Below are 27726 nucleotides of genomic sequence, written 5' to 3' on the forward strand. Positions count from 1 at the left end.
GCAGCTCCCTGTCCTTCTTGAACCGGGGAGCCCAGAACTGGACACAGCACTCCCCAGGGCAGAGTAGAGGGGGAGGATGACCTCCCTCGCCCTGCTGGCCACACTCTTCTTGATGCGCCCCAGGATGCCATTGGCCTTCTTGGCCACAAGGGCCCATTGCTGGCTCATGGTCATCCTGCTGTCCACCAGGACTCCCGGGTCCCTTTCCACAGACTTGGAATCCAGTCCCGCATGCCCAGCTGGTGCAGCATCCCCGCTGCAGACCCTATGGCACCTGCAATGCTGTGCCACTGGGATTTCTGACCAGGCCACTTATTTCTCCTTTCAAAAGGGACGCCTGAGTCTTCTGTAAACAGGCACATCATTATAAAGCTCCGGGGATGACGGCCAAGATGCCTTTGGCATGCAGGCCCTCTGCCTGTGCCAGGTGGCTCTGGATTAATCGGCGGCCACTGCGCCAAGGGCTGGCACGTCATCAGGGGAACGATGCTGTGGCGCTGGCATTTCTGGGTGGGGGTCTGCCCCGGGCAGCACGGAGCCTCTCGGGAATGGGGGTCTTGCCTTCCTGGGTGGAAAGGGAAAGCCCCGGGGCTGGGCAAGCCGGAGGGGTGAGTTTACCGTCTGTAAAAGTCATGGTGGAACCGGGAGACGTATTAATGCATGTGGGCTGTGAAATGCTGACACCAAACACAGGCTGTGGCAGCTCGGCACGTGCACAGCCATCCCGTGCGGCTGCTTGGCAGCGGTCCCATGGGAACAGTGGGAAATCCTTACCGATGGCCTCCAGGATCAGTGTGTACGACGCCACTGTCTCCCTGTCCAGACTCACCACCGTCCTGACCACCCCATCCCTGAAGCCGACGCTGAATTTGCCATCCTGGTTCCCACCTGCAGCAAAGGACACGGAGCAGGTTGTTGGGATGCAGGGAGCGAGAGCCCGTGCTGTGGGGGATGCTGGGCACGGGCTCTCCTGAAGGGATGCATTTTACCGCGTTTCGAGCAGGCAAGTGCGGGATAAGCTCGCATCTCGCCCTAGGCAATGCTTCTCTGGGGCAGAAGCGGGGCAGAACGCCTTCTCCCCGCCACACCAACCGCCGTGCCTGCCTCTGAGCGCAGGCGAGGAGCGGCGGTTGCAGGAAAAGCTGAATCATGTAAGAGCCAGATCATTTCCCCAGTGCCTTGGAAGGAAACTGGGGTCACTTTGCACGTGGCCTGTGGTACCCGTGGGACAACACACACTTTTTCTCTTGCCGGGGGGAGGCCGGAGGGGCCACGAGATGATAGGTGAGGCTGCTGTTATGAGAAAAAGTGACTCTCTGGTGGCACTTCTATTTTTGCCCTCTTCCTGAGGGCTCAGTGCCGCATGTGCAGTTTGCAAGTCAAAGCATGGCCAGGGGCTTCCCCGCCGCAGGTGCTGCAGCTGCGGTGCCAGCCAGGCTCTGCCCGGGGGGGGGCATCGCTCCCTGCCCACCCAACACCCCCTGCACGCCTGGCTACGAGGTGCCCTAAAGCCCCAGAGAGGCTTCCAGCCCTAAATGCTGTCCCATGTCCCGACAACAACGCTGTCCCAGCGGCGTTAAGCCCGTTCTCATGGTTTTCCTGGCTGCACCCTGCTGGTGTGGGAGGGCAGGGGATGCTCGGGAGCAAGCGTTCACCCCGAGGAGGACAAGGGTTCACCCCGAGGAGTACAAGGGCTCACCCCAAGAAGGACAAGAGCTCACCCCGAGCAGGACAAGGGCTCACCCGGAGAGGGACAAGGGCTCATCCTGAGGAGGACAAGGGCTCACCCCGAGAGGGACAAGGGCTCACCCCGAGCAGGACCAGGAATGGTGTCGGAGTGGTTGGCAAAGGCAGGGAGCCGAGCGGGGCTGTTCAGCAGAGGGCGATACCAGCCAAGGTTTGGAGGGGCTGGAAGAGGCTGATGCACAGAACACCCTGGCCACGGTGTGGGGCAGCCCGGCTCCTTTCCATGACCAAAGGTCCCCTCCACAGTGTTTTGCAAGGGGGTTCTTACCCGTGATGAAGTAGCTGAGCTCAGCGTTCAGCCCAACGTCAGCATCCGTGCAGTTGAGCCGGACCACTTTGAAATCCCGGGCCACATTTTCAGGCAGTGACACATTGTATATGGCTGGGAAGAAGGTGGGGCTCTCGTCGTTCACGTCCAGAACTGAAAAGGGGGAGCAGAGCTGAGTGACCCCCCCCCAGATTCTTGCAGATGCCAAGCTGACGGGTTCTGGGCTCCCAAAACCACCTGCCTGCTGCTCTGAGCATCCCAGGGAATGCTGTGCCTGCGGCTCCCGGCCGCCTGCATGGTGGGGGCACCTCCAGACCGGCCGTAAGGACTGGACCCACGGATGCAGGCTGAATTTGGTTGCCTTTGACACACACAAGAACACCCCCCTCACGTCCAGAGAAACCCTACACAACTGTAATTAAAGTTAGTGTTTGCATCAAACTCATTTCCATCCCCATTCAGAGGAAAATCCGGGGCTTAAATATAAACTCAGCATTTCCCGCTGTGTGGCAGAGGGCTCTGGAGTTACAGGACCAGAAACTTCTTTTTCCAAACCCAGGCCTGGGGAGAATCCAGGGTCAGTTTATTTCCAGATGATGGTTATCCTCAGCACTAGGCTCGTGTGAAGCCGGTAAACAGAAGTGCATTAAATTAAAGGCAGGCCACACAATAAGGATCCCAGGAAACTGGGATTACGTGGGCTGCCCAGACACGCAGCTGATGCGAATCACATGCTGAAGCAAAAGGCAGGACAAAAGAACAAGAAACACCGGGGATGGGGGAATGGAGGAAAAAACAATACAGAATTTTGGGGCCCTGCCAGAAGCACCATATTTTCCCTGTCTCTGCACTGTGCTGACACCACATCGGGCAAGACATGAAGCCTGCAGGGACAGCAGTGTGACGGGTGGCCCTCCCTGTCTGCTGTCCTATGGAAGAACAGATAAAACGGGTCGGATCATATGTCCATCTGACTCCTCAGCCTGTCTCCTATACAAACCACATCTCCTGCGAGGTGTGCTTGTCACCCGTCTCTTTGGGACCAGAGGGGGCTCTGTGGCTGGGCAGGGCTCGGAAGGGGTCTCAGCGCACCCACCTTTGACAGTCAAGGTGCTAGTGGAGCTCTTGGAGGGCACACCGGCATCGCTGGCCACCACCCGCAGGTAGTACTCAGCGATCCTCTCCCTGTCCAGCACGGCGGTGGAGGTGACGAGCCCGCTGGTGCTGTTGATGAGGAAATCCATGCGGGGCATCCCCACCTGCATGCGGTACGTCACCTGCCCATTTGGACCCTCGTCCAGGTCGATGGCCACAACCTGGTGGGGAGAGCAGAGGGAAGGGGTGAGCGTGGGGGAGCCCGACCAGCTCCTGATGATGAAAATCACAGTGCATAAACCCTCAGCATTTCTTTGTCCCCAGAGGAAACAAAAGGCACCTCAAGGCATCCCCCCCATGCTGGGAGCGAGAACATGGGGTGGGATGCCACAACCCCTTCTGCATCCCCCCAGTTGCATTGGTAGGGGATGGAGGATATGGAGAGGAAGGATAGGATGGAGCGGAAGGAGGGGATGGAGGGGAAGGAGGGGATGTATCGATAGCCTGCTTTGCAGAAGCGATGTCTGCGACAGCAGCAGGTCTCAGGCACAGCAGATATGGGGCACGCTCACCTGGAAGACGGAGGAGCCCGCGGGAAGGCCCTCGGCGATCTCGGCGGTGAAGGGCAGATTTTGGAAAGTGGGGTCGTTGTCGTTCAGGTCCAGCAGGTTGACGAAAACCGTGGCGCTGCTGGTAGCTCGCAGGGGCGGCCTCCCGCCTGCGGAGGCCAGGAATGGGGTTTCAAGGTTAATGCCCCCAGCCGTTTCCAACCCTTTCCCCCAAAAGATGTCCTCACTCCTTATGCAGACAGTCGTGCAGGATGGGGCTGCCCCATCAAGGCATTAACCTGTCCGTGTTGCCGCTTGCGTTGCAGCCCATCGGACTAATGGCACAGTCCCCCAAACAGGAGGCACAGAAGACAGACCCACAGCTACCCCTGCGTGCAGCTAAAACACAATAGCAACACCGATCTGTCCTTATCCCCGGCAGGTATGGATGAGATGATGGCCTTAGCACTGTGCAGAGGCAATGCAAATATTGAAAAGGGCAGAGCTGAGGTTATACGTGCCTGCTGGCTCTTGGAAACCAGATGGATAGTGGGGAAATACCTTCATCTCCCTCTATCTCTATTTTTTTCCCTAAGATATACTATTTCTGGAGCAAAAGACATTTCACACTTTGTTCAGCTCTTTTTTTCCCCCACCTGCTCAACTGACTTCCCCGGATACTGGTGGAGCCAGCCTCCACGCCAGGCTCAGCTCCGCAGGGACCAGCAGACCTGGCAGAGCAGCACAGAGACAGTCCCCCCCAGCTGCCTCAACTTGTGCATCTTCTCGGCAGCACGCTATGAGCAGACGGAGCTGCCCTGCAAAGAACGGTGTCTTCTGCAAAGAGGGGGAGTTTCTGCCTCCCAGGCTCATTGTCAGGGCTGCTTCCGAAACTACTGTGCTTGCTTTTCAAGGGTTTATGGTTTGTTTTGACCTCTTCTCATGATTTTAACCTCAAAAACATCTTTTGGAACTTACACTCAAAACAGGAAAAAAAGAAACTTAATAAAATCATAGAATGGTTTGGGTTGGAAGGGACCTTAAAGCCCACCCAGTGCCACCCCCTGCCCTGGGCAGGGACACCTCCCACCAGACCAGGCTGCTCCAAGCCCCGACCAACCTGGCCTTGAACACCTCCAGGGATGGGGCAGCCACAGCTTCTCTGGGCAACCTGGGCCAGGGGCTCACCACCCTCACAGCAAAAAATTTCTGCCTCAGATCTCATCTGAGTCTCCCCTCTTCCAGTTTGAAGGCATTACCCCTCGTCCTATCACTACATAGAACAGAATCACAGAATGTGTTGGGTTGGAAGGGACCTCTAAAGCCCTCCCAGTCCGACCCCCCTGCAGTGAGCAGGGACATCTTCAACTAGATCAGGTTGCTCAGAGCCTCATCCAGCCTGGCCTTGAATGTCTCCAGGGAAGGGGCCTCCACCACCTCTCTGGGCAACATGTTCCAGTGTCTCACCACCCTCATTGTAAAGAACTTCTTCCTAATGTCTTATCTAAACCTGCCCTGCTTTAGTTTGAAACCATTGCCCCTTGTCCTATCGCTACATGCCCTTGCCAACAGCCCCTCCCCAGCTTTCCTGTAGGCCCACTTCAGGGACTGGAAGGCCACTATAAGGTCTCCCCGGAGCCTCCTCTTCTCCAGGCTGAACAACTCCAAAAATAGTAAAGTCCTCTCTTCCATGGTGAAGGAAAAATCAGGCTGAGAAAAGTTCAGCTCGACACTTGAAAGCCATCAGGGAGGGGAAGAGGTGGGAGAGGAGGGCGGTGCCTGCACAACCAGTGATTTCCAGTGTGCTCCAGCAAGAAAAAAAGAGGAGGAGCGGGACGGAAGTGGGGCTTACAGTCAGTGACCGACACCACGATCCTCCGCATGAGCTGGGCCTCCTGGGCGTTGGGGTTCTCCCGGTCCAGCAGCACGCCGGTGGTGCGGATCTTGCCAGTGGTGCTGTTGAGGCTGTAGAACTTGTTGGGGGGTCGGATGCTGTACACCACTGTCCCGTTCTCCCCCAGGTCCGGGTCAACGGCCACCACCTACCACAGAGAAACAGCAAAAATTCAAGCAGAGTGATGGGGATTAACTCCCGTGGTGCATACCCATGTAGATTCACCGGTGTCTAATAACGAGGCTGAGCTCCCATGACAGGCTTCTCCATACCAGCAGCAGCAAGAAGTTCTCCTTCCTCCACACAGCTGTATATTTCACGATACTTGCAGGGATTTTCTACCCTTGAGACCCTTACTGCGGTGTTAAATCTCACCGATATTGGCCTGCGAGCCCGGGAGGTAATGGCATGACAAGAGAGAGACGAGCACGCAGCAATCAAACGGGGTTTTCTCCTTTTAAATAAAGCTGGCTAGAAAACATGCGCCCTTCCGAAAAATAAAATAAACGGGACAAAAAGGCGTGCTGAGGAACTTGTGCTGCCACACTGGAAATGCTGGAAATAATTCGCTGGTGGGGTTCTCCTCCCCATCAGACATTTTGTGCTTTATTGTTCTCCCTGTGACATTTTTTAATTACAGGGGACGTTTACATTTAAAAAAAAAAAAAAAACAACCAGCTTCAATACGTTTGTAACTTCCCCGGCTGCTGCTGCCTGTCCCGCTGCTGAATTTACATCATATCTGTGACAGAATAATTATTTTCCCAGCAACTAATTGGGATGTCAAAGGCAAGAAGACTTCAAGCCGGCGCTGAGCAGCGAGGCTGGTGCCCTATGGAAGAGGGAAAACTGCCGTGCTCCGGCTCGGGCTGCACTGCCAGACCTTTCTTTTCCCCCCTCCCCTCAACTCTTTTTCCTTCGTAGCTTTCCCCCATATATGATTTTGTGGATTCTCTTTGCTTTTCCCTCATTTATTTTCCGTCCTGTGCCCGTCATTTTTCTCCCAGCGTGATGGAGTATAAGCCTCCCTCTCTCCTTCTCTTTTATTTCACCAGAGGGACTTGAAAGGCCGTAAATCAATGTCTTTCAGAGAGGTCCTTGAAGGAGGTTGCAGGCGAGGCTAAGAAAAGGAGAATTTGGCTAAAACCCACACCATTTAGGGAGAAAAAGGAAATAATTCCAGCAGGGAGGAGAAACACATGGGACTGGCGGCAGCGAGGAGGCTCAGAGTATCCTTTTAAATGGAATTCTGCAAGATGGTGCTTGGCTGGAGGTGACAGTGTTTCGGAGGTGACATCGGTTTTGGGGTGACACTGGTTTGGAGGTGACTCCCTGCTCCAGCCAAGCAGGTGAGAACCTTGCCGGGTGAAAGGAAGAGGCTTTTAGCGTGACAGCCGCCTTCCCTCGCACCTACCGTGGTGACGTCCGAGTTGGGGGGGGTCATTTCCACCAGGTTGATGAAGTATGGCTCATCCTTCCAGGTGGGATAGTTGTCATTGATGTCCAGCAGCGTGATGTTCACCTGAGAGAGAGCAAGCAAGCATCAGGCAGCATTGGGTCCTGGGGCAGGGTGGCGTGTCCCCCTGGATATACAGCAGCACCGGGTGCCCAACGCATGTTCAGAAGAACAACCTTCCCCACCTTCACAGCCAAGGCTCCTTGGCGTCTCTGCTCTTGGCTTGGCTCACGTGTATTTATTACCTTGCAGCTAAAACAACCTCAGGGGCACAAGGTGTGTTTTCAAGCAGCTACTTCACTAGGAGGTGGGGGGGAATCGCTCACTGTGGTGGGGGAGAGGGTGGCAGGAAAGGAAGGAAAAAAACCTGAGTGACTGGTAAAAAGCAAAAAAAAAAAAAATAAAAAGGAAAAAACGAGAAATGGGGAGAGGGTGCAGTAACAGGGGATGGGAGGTGCAAAGACAAGAGAGCACAGGAGAGGATGGTGCCCTGAAGTGTTACCTATCTTCATTTTCATCGTGAGAAACGGCACCTAAGTGACAGGAGTGAGCATGTGGGATGCATCCTGTTGTCTGCGAGTCTCTCACCTCCCCACGTCACCCGCTTCAATCCAGCCTGTGAGTCTATAAAGGTGCCCGAGGGAAGAGCTGCAGTACGGGGGAAAGGGGGGCAGAGGGGCAGGGGTGTCTCGGTGGAGCTTCTCCTGGGGCTGCCAAGTAATCAGGTCCTGCCACCACACTAGGCTGAGCTGCTGGTGCCACCCTGTGGTGGAAGAGGCAAATCTGGACACCACGGTCTCCGGAGATGTGTCCCAGGCACAAGCCAAGGCACCGGGGTGGTCCTTGGGGAAAGTTGGTGACCCACCCCTATCCCGAGCACCCCAAGTGCTTCTTCATCACCTAGAGTTTGGCCACCTGCTTCTCACTGAGTTTTAATATTCTTTAACTTTTTAGGAACCGTGATGCATTTTTCTTTTTCCCTAATTACAACCTGTGTTGCAAAAACCTTGTTTTGCCTTTCAATAAAGCTATTAGGAGAACATCATCTGATGTGGAGCCCCAAAGGGGAACCTAGCATCCGCCAGCCCATGCAGTTGCCTGGCCATAGCTGTCATGTTCCTCTGGGAACAGCTTCATAGGGAGCTTCTATTCTGCTGGCTGGTTGACAGACATCCTGATGGCCTTCAGCAGTAGTGACAATTATTATAGGGATCTCCTCAGAATAACCACAATATTTCTCTGCATAATCCTCTGTTGCGTGGGACATCTCTCTTGCAACCCTATCAAGCGTCCCAGGAGCAAGAACATCCAAATGTTATGAAATGTTCAAACCAACATGGTGCCATGAGCAGTGAGAGACGGACCCTTGGCTTTTCACCTCCTGCTATTTCCAAAGACTTCTACAAACCCTTTGCAAACAACAGGCCTCCCTGACATCTGTGAAGGCCAAGGCAAAGCAGAAGGCTTCAATCCGCAGTACAATGGCCTGCACCTCCACCAGAACCTTCTGAGGAGCCCCGGCATCACAAACCGGTTGGAAATCCTTGATCCAGGCAGTATGTGAATAGTCGTCATCAGGAACAACTAAGCGTGCCTGCAGGCTCTCCAACTAAGCATTTTCTCAAGAGGCATGAACAAAGGGAGCCGTGCTGCGGATGGAATAGGTACCCATTACCGCCTTCGCACAGAGAGCTGGACACGTAAAGCTCTGGAAGGTCAAGTGGCTCCTGGGTGAATGGCTTGCCAGGAAAGGGAGCCCGATTTGAAGGTCTACACAGCCTGGACAGTCATTCTGCGAGGGCTGCAAGCAGCGGTTGGGGACAGACCCCACCGTATGCTCTTTACCCATTCACACAGCTAAAATTAAACACTGCTACTATGGGGAACCGAAGCACCGGTGCCTGGGCAGCCCTCCCCAACACCAGCCCCAGGCGGGCACTGGTGGCTCAAGGAGATGGGAATCGCTCCTTCACACACTCACCATAGCAATGCCTGTCTTCTGATGGTGGCCCACGCCTCCATCCACCGCCCGGACAATGAGGATGTATTCGGATTTGGCCTCCCGGTCCAGCAAAGATGTTGTTGTGATTTCTCCTGCAGCCACAGGAGATGAGAGGGATTAGAGAAGCTGTATGGTGAATAGGGCGGAAAAAAAAAGGGACGCTTGAAAAAAAGAGACAGGATCCTTCAGAAACAGGCCCTTTCTTCTGATACAGTTTCAAATAGATGGACCCTGGAAGGGTCAGCTTGCCAGCAGGCTCCTGCAAACCTCACGCTGTGTCTTCCCATGGGAGCCCACATAACGGCTGGCTGCGATCCCTTATGTTTGTTTCTGCCCATGACGAACGGAAAATGATGCCAGCAAGGGAAGGTGGGCAGCAGCTCCTTAGCAAATGTAAACCCTTGCAGTCAAAGCCTTTCCTTAGCTGTTACTCCCACCGGGAGCCGAGCTTCCACTGGTGCCTCTGCCAAAGCCCTCACGGTGACCGAGTGAATGCTGAAATCTGGTGAACCCCTTAAATTGTGTGTCTCCTAAGCAGGCTGCTCAGGGGAAAGGAGGCAAGGGTGGGGAAGGAGAGAGGGTGAAAGAGGAAAAAGGATGGGGAAGAAAACCAGGGGAAATTCAGGAGAGGGAGAGCATGTACAGAGGCTCACCTGAGCGAGCATTGATCCGAAAATGCGAGGAGCCCTCCAGGGAGTAGATGATCGACTCCTGCCCGTACTCCCTGGACCGGTCCATGTCCGTGGCATTGAGAAACAGCACCGTGGCTCCTTGGGGGAGGCAGAAATGAGGGCTGGGGCGACGCATTCCCAGCCTGGAGTGGCTCTGCCCAGCTACCCTGTCACCCCACACTGGTCCTGCAGGTCACCTGGCCGAGGGGTCCCCTCACCTGCATGCACAGTGCGGCCATGCCCCCAGACCCCATGCTACAAAACTCCACCATGACTCTGGATTTACCTTCCCAAAAAGCCATCACCCACCCCGTTCTAGCTCTAAGACCACCCAGGGCCCTTCTGCTAGCCTGGAGAAGGAGCAGGGGAGTGCTCCATACCTGCCATGATGTCCTCCATGACGGTTATAATGTAGGAGGGCTTGCTGAACGTGGGGGGGTTGTCGTTTTCATCCTGAAACAAAGAGACGGTCGAGAGGCTGGTTGGGAAAAAGGCAAGATGGTCAAGTGGCTGCAGAAGTCTGGTACGGGGATGCTCCTGGCCAGCTGCATCTCAAGATGTGACCAGCTCAAGACATCAGCGTGGAGAAGATGCTCTTAGGGGTAAGGCACCAGAGGTCTGAGCACGCGGTTTCACCGTGGAGGCAGCTGAGGTTAAGGTAAGCTGAGTGCTAGTGACTTTGCCAAGCCATACAGTGGGGATAATACTGACCGTGTCCTTACCCAGTATCGTGGGCCATATGCAACAGGCCTGAGGAACCGCTGCCCTTTGCAGCCGAGCATCCTCTGAGCTGCTCCTGCCTCCACCACAAGCCCTGGGAAGGCTCAAACACCACACGAAGCACAGCAGCGTTGTGTACAGACCCGCTCCTCCCTCCCGCAGGGGCACACGAGTGGCTTAGTGCTCCGGGTCATCCTGGCCATGAGGCCACCAGGCAGACCAGACTGGCCAGGGGAGCTGCTAAGCGTTGGCTGCCTTTGTTGAAGTGGAGGAATGCTGTGGGTGATTGCAGAGAGAGCAGCTACAGCGTTTTTGGGGGGAAGCTGGTCTGCATACCAATGCGTTCCCTCCAAGCCTGACTCTGCCAGCCGCCGCGGCCGGCCTGGTGAAACCAGGCAGGAGCAATTGCTCAAAACATCCCTCAAAACAGATTTTGGACCAGTTTAAAGCTCCCCTTGGGGGGCTTTAAATGCTGCTTAAACAATGTTAAGAATCTGCCTTAAATGAACCAAACACAGCCGCCTACGGAGGGAAGGATGGAGCCGTCAGAACATTAAAACACCGTTATGGACGTTGACGCTTCCCTGGGGCTGTGCTGGAGACATTTTCTACCTGGAGACTGCTGATGGACCTGTGGGCTCAGCTGCCCCTGCTGCCACCGAACTTGATATTTGAAGCAATTTCACGTGCCAACGATGCCCATCGTGCAGCAATTAAATTGCCATCCTCTGCTCTCGTTGCCAGAAGCAGGTGGTCTTTAATCAGCCTTTGCATCGCCCAGCGTTCACCGCATCTCCTCCATGGGTAATGAGGAAATTGCCTGCTGCCTGGGGTGCCCTCCCCGTGTCCCTCCTCCTCCTCCTCGCAGAGCTGGATTGGGGTCATCCGACCCAGGAGGTCCGGGCAGGTGAAAGGCAAAGGAATGGGAGAGATGGAACACGCATCCCTGTGCCACCCGCTGCTGTGGTCCAGGCTGGGTGGACGCATGCCAGAGCAGACGCTGCGCTGTTTCGTTAGCGGTCCCGAGTTCACCAGGCCGTGCTCAGCACCGCCACGGCCCGCTAAGCCGTCTCCCAAGGAGGCAAGGGCTCGCTCCTGGCCGGCTCTCCATCTGGCCGGAGCCAGCATGTACCTGCCTGCGGCACAACGCGTGGCTTTTCTACTTGAGAAGGACATTTCCCACTTCAGCAACGTCAACTCCAAAGCTCCCTGCTGCAAACCTTCCCGCCTGCCTCCTGTGGCACCCACAGTGATGCCAGATGGGACCCGGCACGCTTCCTCCACTCCCATGGGAGTGAGCATCCTGCTAAACACTGGCCCAGGTTGGCCAGAGAGGTGGTGGAGGCCCCATCCCTGGAGACATTCAAGGCCAGGCTTGGTGAGGCTCTGAGCAACCTGATCTAGTCGAAGTCCCTGCTCACTGCAGGGGGCTTGGACTGCATGGCCTTTAGGGGTCCCTTCCAACTCAACACATTCTGTGATTCTAAAGGACCCCACTCATCGAATTCCAAAAACCCAGCTTCCTGCGGCCCCCCCGACCCTCAGCTTCGCACAGCCATCATGTCATCTTCAGGGATGCCGAGAACCGCCGACACTCACTTGCGCTGAGCGCACAACCCCCCTTGTCTCTAGACACAGGCACGCTGCAAGTTGCTGGCTCATCGCCCCGAACGGGGCGTCAGCGGCAGGGAGCGAGGCAGAAACTTATTAGCGGTGATATTTCCCCGGATCCTGGCGTGGCGCGCGCTATTAGTTCTGATTCGGCGGCTCCCTCTACAAAAGCGTATTGTCCCCTAATGGGAAATCTACAAGGCGAGTTTGACTTCTTTATTAAAAACCAACAAGCAAAGGATGAAAAAAAATTACTTCCCTCCACACTCGCTCTCGTTCTGCCTTTTCACGGCTCTTGTTCCTCAAGTGCCGTTGTGAAATATTTCCTCCTCATTTTCTTCCTATTTTCTGGCTTTTGGTTGTTTTTTTTTTTTTCTTCTTTTTTTTCTTTTTCCAGTCGAGAGAAAATCCCTTCGGTTGAAAGTGGGAAAAGTGACAGGTACTTAAACCCCACCAGTGTACAGGCTCAACCCGGAGGAGATGACCCACTGAAGTGGGGTCTTTAGAAAGAGATGTTTATGCTGTCTAAGGCACAGCATGGGAAGGATGTATTTAACCATCACTAAACCCCCCAGCACTGCCTTATTCCCCCTCTCCTGAGCACGCTGAGGGGGCTGGAGGAGAGACATGCTGATGGGCCTTCATTCGCATCCTACGGCACCGTGGACTTCATCTTCTTCGCCTTCCCAGGCTGACGCTGCCGCCAGCCGGGCTTAGATCCCATCACCGTGAGACTGACGGCTTATCAAGCAAACTGTCTCCATCACTGATATCCCCCCTCCAGACGTCCTCGAACCACAATGTGCCTCAAAGTGACAATCCGATCTAATCTTCCCGAGGAACGCCGTGATGCTTTACCTCTGCCAGCAGCAACCCCTCCATAGGATTTGCACCTATGAGACGCACGGCGAAGTGCGCAGCCCAGGGGGGACAGCCGGCGCTGGGGAGATAAACAAGCAACTGCCTGTGATTGATTCCGGGACCGATAATTTCTGACACTACAAGTGCTAATGCGCAGCCAAAGCTCTCTCCTCAGCATCCAAGCTGCAGCAAGCGCCTCTGGCTACCGGCAAGGAGAGCATCCTAGCCAGAAGTTCCCTGCGAGCGGAGAGAATGGCTCACTGGGTGCTCAATGAACCTCCCCAGCCGAAAGCAAGGGCAGAGGGTAGATCTCCACCCTGTGCCCAGCTCCGGTCCTCACCCCGTGGTTAGCTGGGGCTCCTACCACGCTAATTCCAGCTGTTTCCCTGTGCATCGTGTGCGGCCAAGGAGAAGGAGGATGTGCATGGGGTCAGGGCAGCCCACCTGTGCTTGGCCATGGTGACACCCCCTCAGAGACACTTGCCCTCTGTCACAGCCTTTCTTTAACCAATATGCATGACACGTATGTACATGAGACATATATAACACACATTTACATATGACCAGGCTGGATGGGCTGTGAGCAACCTGGTCTAGTGGGAGGTGTCCCTGCGCAGGGCAGGGGGGTGACACTTCATGATCTTTAGGGTCCCTTCCAACCTAAACCATTCTGTGATTCTCTAGATGAGACACATGTAATTGCAATCCACAGGGCAGGATAGTCTTGCTGGGTTATTGACGGATTTACGTCCCTGCTGTGGAGCAATTGCAGGGAAACCACGACAGGATCGTTGGGCGCCATACTTACAAACACCTCGATGGTGACGGGGACGGTGCTGTTGAGCGGCGGGTTGCCGGCATCCTTGGCCATCACAGTCAGGTAAATAACCCCGTTGGCCACCTGCTCGTAGTCGAGGGGGTGGTTCACGCTGATCACTGAAGGGATGCAAAGTGGGACGGTCAGGGGAGCATTCATGCACCAAGCAGGACTGTGGGTGGGCTTGGGGGGTGGCCCATCCCCACCACCTCCCCAGGGCCAACAGCGGCTTTTTAAGGTGGCAATGCCCCGAAAACACCATTGCCGGGCATTACTGAGCTCCTTGCACTGGCGTAACCCAGCGTGAGCTGCAGACCCATGGAAACACGGCTCGGCTCAAGCCCTGCCACAAAGGTCCGCGCTGCAGGGAAGGTCACCGTGGTCCCGGGACCAAGCACTTACCTCCGTACCCTTCCGACACCGTGATGTCAAAGTAGTCACGGAAGGCGGACGCCTGCACGATGCTGTACGTGATCTGGTTGTTTGGAGGGGAGTCCTCGTCAGACGCCTAGGGCAGGGAGGGGCAGAGGGAGTCAATGGGTACGGGAGCCGTGCCGGTGACACGCAACGGGAGAGAGCCGAGGGGACGGGAGGTGCGGGATGGGCCCAAGGAGAGTGGAAAAGCGATGGAAGAAGATGCGCTCGCCCCGAGGGGGTTCGTAAACCAGCCTCTCCTCCCATCCCACCTCCCAGAAAGGACTCGCTGGGTCCCCCTCTCCCACCTCCCTGCGACACCCACCCAGCCTGGCCCCACGGAGGGGAAGTTGTGTTCTTGCATCACGGCGAGGTTTATTCTTGTGCTGAAGAAGCAAACGGCCTTCCCTACCTGCCTTCCCTCCACAGCAGAGGCTTATGGCTCCACCAACAACAGGCAGAGCACCTTCCCCTTGGTGCCTCCTGACTTACTGAGCAGAGCAAGGCAACACGGAGGCAGCATCTGTGCCCTGGGAGAAGCCCCAGGCCCTGGGGATGCCATGTAGGCATGAGACTTATGGGAAAGGAGGAGGAGGAGGGAGGCAGCCCGTGGCTGCAGTGCTGTGCCCAGTTGCACTTTGCAGTAAAGGACAAAGGATTTTTTAGGAGGGATGCAGGCGGGATGGCAGCAGGGGTGGACGGGGACCCAACCCGCTCCTGTTTCCCCACCGCACATCCCCTCTCGAGCGAAGGAGCTGCTCTGGTCCCTCACCCGGAGCCGGACCACCTGGGTGATGGAGGGCTCGTTCTCCCGCAGGGCCCCCAGGTATGCCTCCTTCTGGAAGGTGGGGATGTTGTCGTTGACGTCGAGGACGTTGATCCGGACGCGCCCCGTCGTCTCCTCCCCGCCCCCGTCCCGGGCGATGACGGTCAGGGTGTAGCGCTGCGTGGTCTCAAAGTCCAGCCGAGCCGTCAGGAGGATTACACCCGTGTCTTTGTCCAACGAGAAACTGAGGGGACAGGAAAGGAGGGGGAAAAGCCCTGGTGATGCTGGAGATGGAGAGATGGGGTGGCAGCAGCCTGACAGCTAGCACCACGGTGGGTGAAGTTCATGGCTTTCTTCTGAGGGATATTTGGTCCCAGAACATCTTCAAGAGCTCAGTGCAGATGGTGGGGTAGAAACCCTCAGTGCAGAGAAATGGGCTCAGAGGCCCCCAGATCCCTTCTGCTGGGCAGCCCATGTTCCTCCCCCAACTCCCCCCCACGACCGTGTCTCACGCGATGCTCCAGGCCCAGCTACTTGCTGGCAAATGCATTTACTGGTCCCAAGCACCACTGGAACCTGTAGGCCCTGATTCAGCAAAGCAATTAAACGTGCTGAGCATCAGGCATGTGCTGAAGGTAACTCACCGCTTTGGGAGACAGCGTAGTGGGGTTTTCATTGGGTATCTCACAGGCAGTACATAACAAATGCCCTTAATTGCCCTGTGACTTCTTAGCGAGGTAGGAAGAGGATTTCGAAGAATCAAAGTCACGCCGGTGGTTCAGACTTACCGGTCAGGGTCATCGCTGAAAAAATAACTGACTTTGCCGTATGTGCCCACGTCATTGTCAGTTGCCTGGAAAAAAAAAAAAAAAAGTTAATTAATAAATGAAGGTATTTATGGGAACATTGCATTACATGCACTGGGGAATCCATTGCATCCTCTTTACCTGTGTGTACCCAGCACGGACCTCGTGTGCTGCCATTTATCACCCGAGCGATGCGGGGCTGGGGCTGTCTGTGCTCGCCTGGGTTTACCCACAGCGTCCTGGACTCCCAGCCTGCTCTCAGCAACAGCCCTCCATCCACATCTCTCAGCATCGCTTCCAAAAAATTTGGCATGGGAAATACAATGTGCACGTATCTTCCCTGACATATTAAGCCGATCTGGGAAGCGCACGTGAAATAAACATTTCCGCAGACAATTCTTGCGGGCCACCCGTCCTGGCCCCGTGAAGCCCAAGAGCCAGGACCCTGCACCCGCAGCTCTGACTCTGCATTCAGGGCTGATGGCGTGCCTTGGGGCGGCAGGGAGAGAAATAAAAACCTATCCCGCTTCAAAACTGCCCCCCCCCACCCCCCGCCTTGACTAAAACACAGACCAGGAAAAGCAAAGAAAGGGATTTAGACCGTGCTTTCCATAAGAAGCCGTTCCTGGGGGGTGTTTTGCGATCTGCTCCAAGCCCACCGAGGCAGGGACGCCTCTCAGGATGCTGCGGCAGGACTCGGCGCACGTACAGCCGCCGCCAGCTGCCGGAGCTGGAGCAGGCTGGTCACGGCTAAGCGACCAGCACCTTCTGGGGAAGGTGTGCGAAACTCAGCCTGTCAGCTCTGGATGAGCCAGGCAAGATTTATGTGCGTTTTAAAGTCTTTTCTCTAATGAACAGATAAAATATGCATGAGCGGTGGCAGGAAAAAGGAGCAGAAATTTTTTTTTTTTTTGGCTGAGGAAAGTGGAATACAAGCCCCAAAATATCCTTTTCCTCCCCTGGTATATTTTCTAAATTGAGTCCTGCTCGGATTACTTAGACATCAACAGGTCTGAGAAAAAGCAGGGTCAAAGACACATTTTATATCCAGATACCAGCAAAAGGCTGTATTTTAGGACTGGCATGGAACACAACCCGTTCCTGAAACCTCCCTGATTTATCGATGGCCTTGATTACCCTTGACAGCGGAGCAGGAGCTTGAGCACGTCAAACAGCTTCACCCCTCTGCGCCACTTACCTGCCACTCCACGGGGTGGCAGAGGGGCAAAGGCAGGAAAACTAGCCTGAATTAATTCATTTCCCCCCCGGTAAACCCTTCTGCAGCACAGGTGGTAAATTCCCGCTGCTTTACGCCAGCTGAAGGGCGCGCTGGTGGGAGCCAGCCTTTCAGACCTACTGATTTTCCCGATTTTCCTCTCCACTGCTAAGATGCGATTTACTTTTCACGTGTGTTGCATTTACGTTCAGTAAAATGGAACGAAACTGTCAAAATCTGCCCGGAGAGATGCCCATGGAGCAAGTGGCACTTGCTCCTGGAGGTCCAAGCCCTCTCTGGGGTGCATCTCGCTCCTTAGAGGACACCAGGGAGGACATCTATGAAGATGCCCCATCCCAGCCAGAGCCAAACGGGAACACCTGGGGAGGAGGGGGGGGGTAAATCTACCATCTGCCCACCCCAGCTTCCCTCAGCAAATTAATACTGGTATTAGTCCCCCATCCTGACACTTGCCAGCAGCCCAGGTGGCTGCCAACCTTGGTGGCAAACCCCCAAATTGCAGCCGGGGCTGGCCAATCAGAGTCTTGGGGCCTCTCTCCCCAAAATCCTCGAGCATCCTCAGCATTGCCTGACCTCAGCATCCTTGACCTCCCAGGCAGGACTTTTCCCAGCCGTTACTTCTGTGCCCACAACCCCCGTGAACCCCTAGGTCCCACTAATCCCTATGCGGCTGGTGCGAGAGCAGAGCCCGGAAAGGCATTTTCCGTGCACCTGGATCGGCTGGTGATGAGATAATGATTTACGGGGGGCCTGACAGTGCCACAAAGCACAGGCAAAACTAATTCCCTTCATTTGGCCCCATACAATTGCACTTGGAAGCACTTACTGTGGTGACAGACAATGCTGGGAAAGTGTAATTTTCTTCCGCCGAGGAGAAAAAAAAAAAAATATATATATATATAGGGAAGGAGGAAGGTTAAAAGGAGGTTAGCATGGAGCCGCTCGGCACAGGGTCCTGGGGAGCCGAGCCAGGAGGCGGGGCTGGACCCCACACTGCGGCGATGCCGGGCCAGCCAAAACTGCCATCAAGGCAAAGCCACCAGCTCAGGAGGAGCCATGAGGCCAGGCAGCCTAACCCTGCCCCGCACACCACCTCACCAGCTAATTAATTACCCTCATTTACACCAGGGGAGTTGGAGGGTGATGCCTGCTCGATGGCTTTCCCGTCAACTGAACATCACGGACACAGCGCAGGGCAATGGAGCGGGTTACTTGAGCGTGACGGGGAATATGCAAAAAGCAAACCCATGCGAGCTCAGCATATTTAATTTTGGGTCTGCGCGCATTTCTCCATCACCAAACGTTTTCCCTCTCAGGGTGAAAAAAGATGCTCAGATGCTCAAACCTGCTGGGGAGGCGACACGCATCCCCTTTGCTGAGGGCTCCCCAGGAGCGCACGCAACCGGTGCAGCAGAATATCCCAAATCCCACCGAGCCGAGGGCTTTGGGGGCCTTTTGCGATGCCGGGGTGCCAGCTGTTTTCCTGTGGCTGGCCCCCTCATCCCCCTGGCAGGCATGCATCCCTCCCCACAGCCGGGGGAGGGAAGGCATCTGGCTGGAAGTTTCCCGGGGTTCCACCTGGAGGAGCAATCAAATGGCTTTTTACGGCTGCTCCTCTCCTGCCCAGAATATTAAAGTGGGATTTGCCCACTGGAGCCTGCAAAAAGGCAGGATGAAAACTCAGGTCCACATCTGTACTTTTATGAGCTGTCGCCGGTGCAGACCATTTCTAAAAAAAAAAAAAAAAGCAAAACCAAAAAACCACAAAAACCCCCCCCAAACCCAACATTTGCGCAGTTAAACTTCGGGAGAGCGACAGGACGAGGAAGCCTGGCAAACCCAAAGGATTAATTTACGGAGCCACAGCTTGGCGCAGGCACCCGGCGGGTGAATCGCAGGCGCACGCAAATAAATACCCGCAGTCCTGCCCTCCCTCCCTCCCTTCCTCTCCATGCCCCAAAGCACAGATATTTTGGACATCTCCCTTTCATCCCACCGAGGGTTACCGCGTCCATCCTTCCCCACCGGCAGGGCTCGGAGACAAAAGCGCGGAGCCGGCGAGCGGTTCCGCTCTCGCAGGCAAACCTGCAGGAAAGGGCATGTCGTCCAATTTGTTCGGGAAACAATAGCAATGTTTGACATGTCATCAGGATTGATGGAGCAGAAATTTACATGGGAGAATTCCGTTTTAAACAGCTCCACGGAGCTTCGCCGGTGATGGTTTCGACATTCATCATCCGCCGAGCCCCACTCCGCGACTCCTTAAACTGCCCGAGATTAACTCTACTCACAGCAGCTTCAGGGAGCGCGGCAGGCGGAGCATGGAAAGGCTTAAAAAGCCGAAAAAACCCTTTTTGGGCAACATGGATCCCCAACCAAGCCCCTGGGATGGCAGTCTTTTCCCTAAATCATTCTGGGGAGGGATGAGGAGCTGGAGGTTGGTTGCAGGGATGAGCAAAGCATGTTGGAAGGATGGATGCTGTCTGGATGAGACAGTTTGCCACGTCCTGCCTGCCTGAAGATGGCTCTGTCAGCACCGAGGGAGCCAAATCCTTCCTACCTTTCCGGGGTCGCTGGAGCGGGTCGCAGCTCTCCTTCGCCCTCTTTGTTTTCCCTCCCCTCCCTCACATGCAGAAACTGGGAAATAAAAATTGATGGGGAGCAAATTGCTTTGGCCAAAAGCTCTCTGCTTAAAAGAGTCGCAGCAGGAAAGCAATTACCCAACGTCAAAAAAGCTGTCTGGGCACTGAAGTGACTGGGCCTGAGTCTCATCTCACCGCTGCTGCCTGCTCCTCCCCTGGCCACACTGGCTGGGCGGTGGGGACACCAAGGAACCGCCGCTCCGGCAAAATGCCTGGGGCTTGGGCCACGGGAGAAAGCAACTGGAAGGAAGATTCCCATCTGCTCCCAGAGAAGCTGTGGCTGCCCCATCCCTGGAGGGGTTCAAGGCCAGGTTGGAAGGGCTTGGAGCAGCCTGGTCTGGTGGGAGATGTCCCTGCCCAGGGCAGGGGAGGTGGAATGAGATGGTCTTTAAGGTCCCTTCCAACCTAAGCCATTCTATGATTCCTACTTTTTTCTGGTTTTCTCGGAAAATGAGGCAGACGTGGTCACTTCTTGGGGTTTACTGGGCAGCCATGGGCTACTCAGACCACAGCACAAACAACCCAGGGTGGGGAGCCATGCCCTGTCATCATACCGATTTTTGGAGTCACCTAAACCTGTATCCCTCCTTAAATGCAACCCATGGCAATCTTCAGGGTCCAGGGGAATAACAATCAACCCCTGGTATCCACCCGGATTGGGATTTGATTTGTCACTTGGAGGAGAGAAATGCGAAGGGCCAAGAGCTTCCAGGAGAAGAAATTGCTGGGCTGAAAAACGGGCTCAAGAAAACCAGTGGAAAACCTACTTAAAGTCATTATGCCCTTCCCAGACGGAAAACAGCTCTTTTGCCGGCATTGCCTGCCCTGACTGCGCTCTTTCCCAGGCCTTTAAAGAGCAGCCGCCCGGTTGGAGGTGGCAATCAGGTGCAAGCGGAGTCATCCGGCATCGCCACTCCGGAGCCCAGCAGAATGATTAACTGGGAAGGTGGGAGGCTGGAGCGGGGAACCGGGGCGATGCTGGGGTACCGCCGCCACCGCCTTCCCCAGCCGCTCCGGACCACGGGCTCTGCACCCAGCCAGGAGCTCAATCGCCGCTTAATGACCCCAGAGGGCTGCGCGGAGCCTGGTTGAGGGGGGGAAAAATAGCCAATCAACCCCCCTGGGAATTGCAGAGCTTTTTCCCCACCTCTTCTGCCAGCCACCGGGGAAAACAGCCGCCTCCTTGATTGTGTTTTATAACAGCGTTCCCTGCAGCAGCAGCTCCTTGCGAGCCAGGTTAACACTTTCCTTGGGCAGCCTTGATTTTAGCGAGGAGTAATTTACTGTAGCCGGGCTGTTGCAATGGCTGGAAACCCTGTTTTAAAGTGCGAGTCGACAGAAGACGGCCTTTAAACAAGAGAAGCATCTCGAGCACGGGTTTACACCATGCAAGGTTGAAACCAAGACCATTTAGACACCCGCCTTATATATATATTTATACTGGGTTATACTGGAATGGGTTATACTGGAGTTCCGCGCTGGAGCTGGGCGCAAGTGCTCCGCTAATGAACCGTATTGATTTCATACTCTCCCGTTGTCCACCTAAATGGCAAGCGGCACATCTGATAGATTAAATAACCACGCAATTGCCTGGCTTGACATCTCAATCACTTTGCTGTCGGGTCTCTAATGAATTTTACAGCCCAGCAAAACGGAAGAAATTAAGGTCAAAGTCCGGTGGGGGAAATATAAATCCCCAATGATCTCTGAAGTATTTGCAAGAGCTCCTGGAAGCCAGTCATGCCTTCCACCATCTGCAATTCCATTTCATCCAGGTGATAAGCATCATTTGGGGCATGGCGGGCAGAGGGGGAACAAGAGCAAAGAAGGAGGGAAGAGCCAAACGGGTCCTTACCTGGAGATGGACATGAACACGTTGAATCCTGGCCTGGAGAAAGGAACGGCAAAGCCCAACCATTCTCCGGCAGGAATGAAGACAATTCACCCTGGAACTGGACGCAGCTCGCGGTTGCTCCCGGTGTGAAGCAAACCCAGCTGGAGAACAGGCTTTTTAGTTTGTCAGCAAGGGGTAGCAAGCCCAAAACACATCCCTGAGAGCTACAGGGATGCGCTTTGTTCAGCCCAAGGAAACCCATGGTCCAGAAGCCATGGGCTCAGCTCCAGAAGCACAGCATCCTCACTCCCCAGGAGCTAGAATCTACACCTGAGTCAGACAGCAAGCAGCTTCTTCTCCAAGGTGTTTGAGGGGATGGAGAGCCTTAGTTTTACTCCTGGGACTGGAGACACCACAAGAAGTTTGGTTATAGGACGCAGCAGCCAGCCACGGGAGGATTGCGCAGAGTCTATGGCCCAAGGCAGAAGAGACCTCTGGATGATGTGATGGATCTCAGGAGGTTGATATACATGTCTCGTGGCTCCCAAATTCCCTGCTCAGGCAAATTATCCTTCCTTTTACACCCCAATAGCGGCTCGTCAACAGCATGAGGGGCTGCACAAGGTCGTCTCTCCACAGGGTGATGTTGCGTCTGTCACTGCATCGCTTCAGCTAACGGCACCCGCTGGGTGTGGACCCACACAGGGGCTCTTCACTGGAGGAAACAGAGCCCCGGATGCTTTGAGAGAGTTGTGGGCGCTAGGGACACGGGGAAAGCCAGCCGGGAAAGCAGATTAAAATCCCAGGAGCTCTGTTGGGGCCCTGGGTGGGAAAGCAGGACAGAGCTGCCCCTGCTGAGGGTCTGGGAGAGGACGTCGGGAGGTGAAATGGTGGTTGCCCTCAAGGGATGGCTGAGAAGGAGGTGTGAAGCCGGGGTGTGCGCACAGCAGCAAGCATCACCATGGGAAAAATCCTCCATTCATCTCCCAAATCACCAGCCAAAGCCAGCAGCAAGGGAAAGCCTCCCAAGCCCACCTCCTGCTGGGAACACTGGGAAGGGTGGGGAGAATCCTGCTCCCGGGGTTGTGCTCAATGCAATTTGAACAGGAACAGGTCTGCCTTTGCTCCATGTTTTTCTTTCCCATCTCACGGGCTGAATTGGCTTTTTTTTTTTTTTTTTTTAAGGGGTAGGGCTGTGATTTTGTTTTGTTTTTCCCACCTCTGCGCTTTAGCTGTGCATTTATCCTGACAGCTCCATCAGGACAGGGAGAGGCTGCAAAAGCTGCAATAAGTGTCTCTCTCCTCGGCGCTCGGGCTGTCATGATTCCTATTCCACCCCATTTCGGTCCTACAGATTGATATTTAGATTAGAGAGATAAACACAGCCAAAGAGCACTGGGCCCTGACAGAAAGACGAGGACTCAGATCCGTCAATCACACTGCTACCTGGAAACTCCGTCCTCCCCTTCCCTTTATTTACAGAGCTGGATTGATAAGAATATTTAACAGGAACAAGGAGTGCAAGCGTTTTTCTATATATTTTTTTTTTTTTAAGGAGAAGCACGCAGGAAGACGACAAGCCATTCATGTTTAACTTTCCAGGCAATTTGGATTCGTCTGCTTTGATTATTTAACTATTTACTGTTTCGTGTGTTTGCAGTTTTCCTCTCCTCTTACAGATAAAGGATTCAATTTTCTTTTAAGCGGTGGGGAAATTGGAAGAGATTTTGTTCTGTTTAAGCACAGCTGGAGTCGGAGCACTCAGGGGGATTGAGAACAACAAGATCAATTAAGATGCTAACGCCGAGGGTGAGCTGTGAGGGGCTGGGAGGAGGGACAAAGTCCAGGCTTGGAGGACATCAGAGGTGTCCAACTGGGAGACCCCCTCCTTCTCCAGCCTCCAGGAGCTGCTGCTGACCCGACATTTCACATTCCCACCAGTGTCCTGTGAACTCCCCCCTGCTTTCCTAAACGTCCTCTCCCCATGCCTAAGCCCATCATCTGCACCACCCTGGATGTTCAGCTGGCAGTCCCCCATTACCACCTCCCTGGCGTTCAACCTCTCCAGCAAAGCTTTCCCATGCATTTTCCATTCACTCCAAGCAGAAAGAAAGGATGGAGGTTGACCTGGGAGTCCTCTTCTCCCAGTGTTTGGCCACCCTGTGCTCCCCGTACCGCTGTGGGAAGATGGAGGAGGTGCAAGCTGCTCCTAACACATGGGCAGTAGGTGACTCCCTGCAGAGCAGGACACAAACTCAGCCCCCTGCGCAAAATTTTGAGGATCAGTCAACTGGAAAAAGTCAAGAAGCCCTGTGGTATCCCCATCACAGCATGGGGCAATGCTGTTCTACTGACCACCGATGCCCTGTGAGATGGTGGGCTGCTTCACTCTCCAGTCCTAATGCTGGGACAGTGCCCCAGGAGCCACGGATGGGGCAGGGGATGGTTCATCTCCCACCTGATTCCTTGCAGAAGTCAAGAGCAGGGTGATCCCTAGAAGCCTTTTCATCCATCCATTGATTTGTGAGCTATTTCCCCATCTCACTCCCCTCTCCGACTGACTACGTTCCTCACTCCATGCAATCTCTCCAAAACCTGGAGTGATGCGGGCTTTCCCTCAAGGCCAGTCCACACAGTCACCGTCGCTACGTGAGAGAGGAACACAGCTCGGGGCAAGCCCCTTGGCACACAGCACCTCACCCACCAGCAGCTTGAAGCTACAGCCAACTCCTCTGCTCAGCCCCTACAACTTCTCCCTTTTATCCCAGACTAATGCTGCCCCCTGTGCTCACTTTTTCGCCAAGAAAAAGAAGGGGAAAGAAAAGCTCTGGAGATCATCAAGAAACAAAAGTCGCAGATGTTAGGGGACAGCCCTTGGCCAAGCGGATGGAGAGATGCAGGGTATGGTGAGACCTGAAGGCAACCAGAAGAACCGTCCCCAGGTTTACAAAGCCCCGTCCCACCCGTGTTGGCCATGTGCACTTGGAGTCGGACAAACCCAGGGGGATGCAACCCCCCCAGGCAACCCAAAGCCACCCTGGGACCGCTGCAAAGCTCCGGGTCAGGATGCAGGAGCCCATGGACCACAGCATCCCTGTGGCCCCATCAAACTCACGCCAGCCGCAGGCTGACAGCTGATTGAGAAAGTGATTTGCATTCTAAATAGGTGCTTATTGATGTCTGCAACCCTCCTTCCCAGGGTGGGAAAACTACATTATTACTTTCTTGTTGACTGGCGTTTACAGCTGGTTGGAAAGAAGGGGAAAGAAAATCAGGCCGGGATCGATTTTCCCCATCCCTGATGTGAGGCCAAAGAGAGATCGAAGAAGCAGAAGAAAACTGACAGCTGGGTGGTAAAGGAGAGAAACTTTGCCAAGCAAATTAAAGGTTGCCTTAATGAGGAGAGTAATGGAAGGTTAATTAGCTCATTTACTTCATTAGGCTCTTACTAACAAGGCTTCTCCCAAGGAAGCGCAGTGGCAGAGTGGGGGAAGACGAGAATCCAGGTGAATGGATGTGGCAGGGACAATGATCAGGGAGGGGACAACCCATGGAGGGCAGCAGAAAGGGACTATTCAGGAATGTGAACCAGAATGATATAAATAATATATATATATACCAGAATATAAAAACAATATCTATATACACACACACATATATATGAGAATATATAGGCTAATGCATTTGCAAAAAAGACAGAGGGACCTTTTCTTCCCCCGCTCCGTAAAATAATCTGTAAATTATAATCTGAAACTCAGGGGAAAAAAAAAAAAAGGAAAAGCAGCATTTTTTAAAGCACAAGACTGTCTTACAGATTCAGGTTATCGAGCCCCAAGGGAACACGGTGCTTATTTTACCCGCCTTGCTGCATACCACAAGTACAGAAAATCATTCCCACGCTGAAATCGATGCCTGATAGTTGAATCGGGCACCGCAGTTTATAGTCTGAGGTCTGCGGACTGCTGGTGATGCTCAGACTATTCCTGAGGGGCTGCAAAAGATAACTGTGGAAAGCACACCGACAGGCTTGCCCGAAAATGTCGGGTGTAGTGGGGGGAGGAACGTTTCAAAGCTCTGAGAAGTCTCAGCATCCCCTGAAGGGGTGATCCAATCCCATCCTATCCCCTAGGGTGGTTGTCCTGGGGAGAAAGGACAACCATCCCCAATGTGGGGAGAAACCCAGCAGCACCGCAGAGCCGAGACATCTCTGGGTAAGGAGGACACCAAGGCACGGCAAGAAGCGTAACCTCAGGAGGATGTGGGAGGATGAGGTTCCAGAGAGAAGGCAGTCACCAACTCAGCAAGGATTTGGCACAAATCTCATACACAACCATCCCAGGGAGGCATCAAGGTTATTTTTAAAAAGCGGCGGGTCTGAGAGAGGTGCCTGAACGAGCAGCTGGCTCGTCCGACCCAGCCTGAGCAAGGAAGAGCCAGCAGGAGAGCGTGGGGAACCGCAGGGGTTAATGCCTCTGCTGGAGACGCTTCTCCAGGAGTTTGAAGATGGGCAGCCGGGCAATGCGCTCCCTGCAAACCCCTCCACATCTCCCCCTCTTTGTCCCAGCCCTTTGCTGGGAGCCGTGGGGTGGGAAGGGGTCACACAGCAGCCCCCCGGCTTGCTCATGCTCACGTGCCGGCTGACGGAGCCCACAGCCACCGGCCAGGGCCAGCCCAGCCACGCCAGGATGGGGCCAATAACGCAGGGAGGAGGGATCACGGAGCTGGGATTACTTTCCACACTTCCCTGGAGACCCATTTTTCTCCAGACCCTTCAAGGCAAATCAAATGCATTGTTGTGTTAAAAACAAGTTACTTGCGGTTTGTTTGGGCTTTAATGATTTTGGTTATCGAAGATTTTCAGGAGGACTTCGCTGCGCAGGTCTGCAGCCTACGAGGAGCTTAAGGAGACCTCCCGCCCCTTGATTCTTCCCTCCCACTGGGTTGTCTTAGGCCCCCTCCCCATTCCTGCAGGACCAGCAAATCCATCAGCAACGGAGAGTGAGGCACGTGCCTCGCTCGTGCAGGTCGCCGGCTTTTGGGAAGCCGGCACCATTCTCACCCCAGCTGATGGCCGCTGCTGTCAAAGCAGCAGTGTCCAAGGTAAGGTCTGGAGGGGAACGCAGCCCCTGCAGCCTCGCGGGGCAGCAGGTCCCAGGGATGCCGCAGGCTCAGCACACAGGCGCTAACACACGCTCACACCTTCCCGGCTCTTCCCAGCCGAGCATCCTCCACCGCACGCGAGGGGCACAGCACCGAAAGGACCTGGGGCGGGGGGATGCTGGACGGAACACCCTCCCTGCTCCTCTCCCTGCTGCGGGGAGCTCGCTGTAAGCTGGGACAGGTCTTGGTGACACCAAAAGCATGGCCATATTTTCATAGCGTCTTTCACCCCAGGAAGTTTCCCAGCTGAACGCTGCATCTAAAGCCAGTGCGTCTCCCTCTCCCTAAGTCACAGAAGAGCTCCTCATGGGGAATTTCCAGCCCTGCCACATCCAATGGGATTGTGAGCCCAGGGGCCACTTTTAAAACACCCCCCCTCCCCGTCCCTTGGAAAGGAAGGAGCAGCTGGGTCTGACGCCTGGCCAGCACGTCCTCTTCACAGCCACTGGGCATGGGACCCTGGGACACTTCTGCTCCCTTCTCAGCCGACATGCTCCATGAGGGCTTGCGATGCAGCGGTACTACCCCCTGCTGCCGGCAATGGGGCAGCTTGGAGCGGGACGGAGAGCAGCAGCAGATGGGGGGACACAGCCTGAGGGCTTCTGCCGGCTCGGGGCTCAAACAGGACTGAGGGACTGGCCCCACCATCCCCTGCCCCGCGCTCCCTCCCAAAGCAGAAGGCATTCCTTCTGGGTCTCCCCCCCTCAATCCCTGCTCCCACGCAATAGCTCTTCTCCCCGCAGAGGGGATTTGCCCTGGGAACATCACCCTTTGTGCCAGACCTCGCTTCCTGCAAGGCTCGTACTGAAACTGTTAGATTGTGGCGCGGATGACGGACCGTGCCCTTTTATCTGTCCCTCCTTCATCTTCCTATTGATTTGTCCCTCTCTGCAAGGGATTTAACTCCATCTGGTCTGAGACCTGTGGACGTGTCTCTCGTCTCACGGCTCATCCTCTCCTCCAGCTTCTCAGGTGGGAGAGACGGGGCTGGAGATGCCCTCCCCTCTCCTGCTCCTCTCACCCCAGGAAAAAAACAAGTTGCTGGGACCTGCTTTGGAAGATGTTTGCTTATCCCACTGCAGGCTACGGCACAGGAACGGCCATTCATCCACCCTGGCACTGTCCTCCCCCAGGGCTTCCTACCACACACAGCCCGGAGCCCTCTGCCGCGGCCGGCA

The 27726-nt window shown here is 54.9% G+C and overlaps 1 protein-coding gene across 1 annotated transcript in view; it reads right to left on the bottom strand.

Annotated features, from left to right (window-relative positions):
• Positions 1 to 27726, bottom strand: part of CDH23 (cadherin related 23) — a 212293-nt gene that overhangs the window by 52307 nt on the left and 132260 nt on the right. Inside the window, exons 14-26 of the mRNA XM_063337560.1 lie at positions 15658 to 15722; positions 14876 to 15113; positions 14092 to 14197; positions 13681 to 13808; positions 10061 to 10133; positions 9663 to 9779; positions 8989 to 9101; positions 6966 to 7073; positions 5510 to 5699; positions 3682 to 3827; positions 3111 to 3330; positions 2015 to 2167; positions 775 to 888 (exon numbers count right to left, since the gene is read on the bottom strand). Coding sequence (XP_063193630.1) covers positions 775 to 888; positions 2015 to 2167; positions 3111 to 3330; positions 3682 to 3827; positions 5510 to 5699; positions 6966 to 7073; positions 8989 to 9101; positions 9663 to 9779; positions 10061 to 10133; positions 13681 to 13808; positions 14092 to 14197; positions 14876 to 15113; positions 15658 to 15722 — 1771 coding nt within the window. The remainder of the gene's footprint in view (positions 1 to 774; positions 889 to 2014; positions 2168 to 3110; positions 3331 to 3681; positions 3828 to 5509; positions 5700 to 6965; positions 7074 to 8988; positions 9102 to 9662; positions 9780 to 10060; positions 10134 to 13680; positions 13809 to 14091; positions 14198 to 14875; positions 15114 to 15657; positions 15723 to 27726) is intronic.

Source organism: Chroicocephalus ridibundus, chromosome 6 (genome assembly GCF_963924245.1).
Source record: "Chroicocephalus ridibundus chromosome 6, bChrRid1.1, whole genome shotgun sequence".
NCBI lineage: Eukaryota > Metazoa > Chordata > Aves > Charadriiformes > Laridae > Chroicocephalus > Chroicocephalus ridibundus.